We start from the raw sequence: 958 nt of genomic DNA, 5'->3' as shown, positions 1-958 counted from the left end.
CTAGAAAAAAATTGGCATATATTTAAAAGCCTAAATTCACATTAAAGAAATAAAATAGTTTGAGAAGTTTATTTATTTGGGAAGAATAAAGATGCATATAAATGATATAAGACACATAATAATGATAATAATAACAATAATAATAACAATAATACAAATTTTACATATATACCAGAGTGTGAATAACTGTTCAATGTGCATTAGTGAAATTACTTAAAAATTTAGGGGGAAAAGGCTTTAAAAGTTCTTTAAAAGTGACAGTGGATACAATTTGTACTTTTTTTTCTATGTAGACAGCTAGCTATTTGAATAAGACCACCTCCAAACCATATATGGTGTGTGTAAGACGATCTCATTACCATTTAAAGAGACATGAATCAAAATGAGTCTCTGTGAACAGAGCTGTTTAACAAGGTATAAAGGCTGTTGTTTTACACGACAATTGAGACATTTTAACCAAAAAGTGATGCAGACATTAAAGAATCATACGAGCTTAAGCCCATAACTTACCGAGATTATACCAGACGTCCATCTCCCCGCTCAGCATGCGCACCTCGATGATGGTCTGGCCCAAGAAATCATCAGATTCCTTCTTAAAGTGCTGCTTCACCCTGGACTTTATGTCATCGTCTTCATCCCAAACACGAACCTTTATACGGTCTGTGGCGTTATGACACTCGCTGACAGAGAGACAGACACAGAGAGAGGTGTCACAGAGCTATCTTGTTTTCCAGAACGAATATCAGCAAATTCTTAAATCAAGACACGTTTACTGTTTTGTTGCATGACATCTGTTTTTGTGGGCATTCCTGAACTTTGTTTTAATGGAGGGATCATTTTGCTTCTTACACTGGACATGGAAAATTACTTGAATGCATTTTGAGAAATGCTTCAAAACTAAGTGAATTTTTGAAGATAAGTGAAGATACAAATCTTTTTATTACTAGTTATATATATA

At 33.7% G+C, this 958-nt stretch overlaps 1 protein-coding gene across 1 annotated transcript in view; it reads right to left on the bottom strand.

The window, feature by feature from the left end:
• unc13c (unc-13 homolog C (C. elegans)) overlaps window positions 1-958 on the bottom strand; it is a 28883-nt gene that overhangs the window by 23722 nt on the left and 4203 nt on the right. Inside the window, exon 4 of the mRNA XM_043264317.1 lies at window positions 511-680. Coding sequence (XP_043120252.1) covers window positions 511-680 — 170 coding nt within the window. The remainder of the gene's footprint in view (window positions 1-510; window positions 681-958) is intronic.

Source organism: Puntigrus tetrazona, chromosome 18 (assembly GCF_018831695.1).
Source record: "Puntigrus tetrazona isolate hp1 chromosome 18, ASM1883169v1, whole genome shotgun sequence".
In the NCBI taxonomy this organism is placed as follows: Eukaryota; Metazoa; Chordata; class Actinopteri; order Cypriniformes; family Cyprinidae; genus Puntigrus; species Puntigrus tetrazona.
The sequence above is the reverse complement of the archived record's forward strand: the minus strand, read 5'-3'. Positions and strand labels throughout refer to the sequence as shown.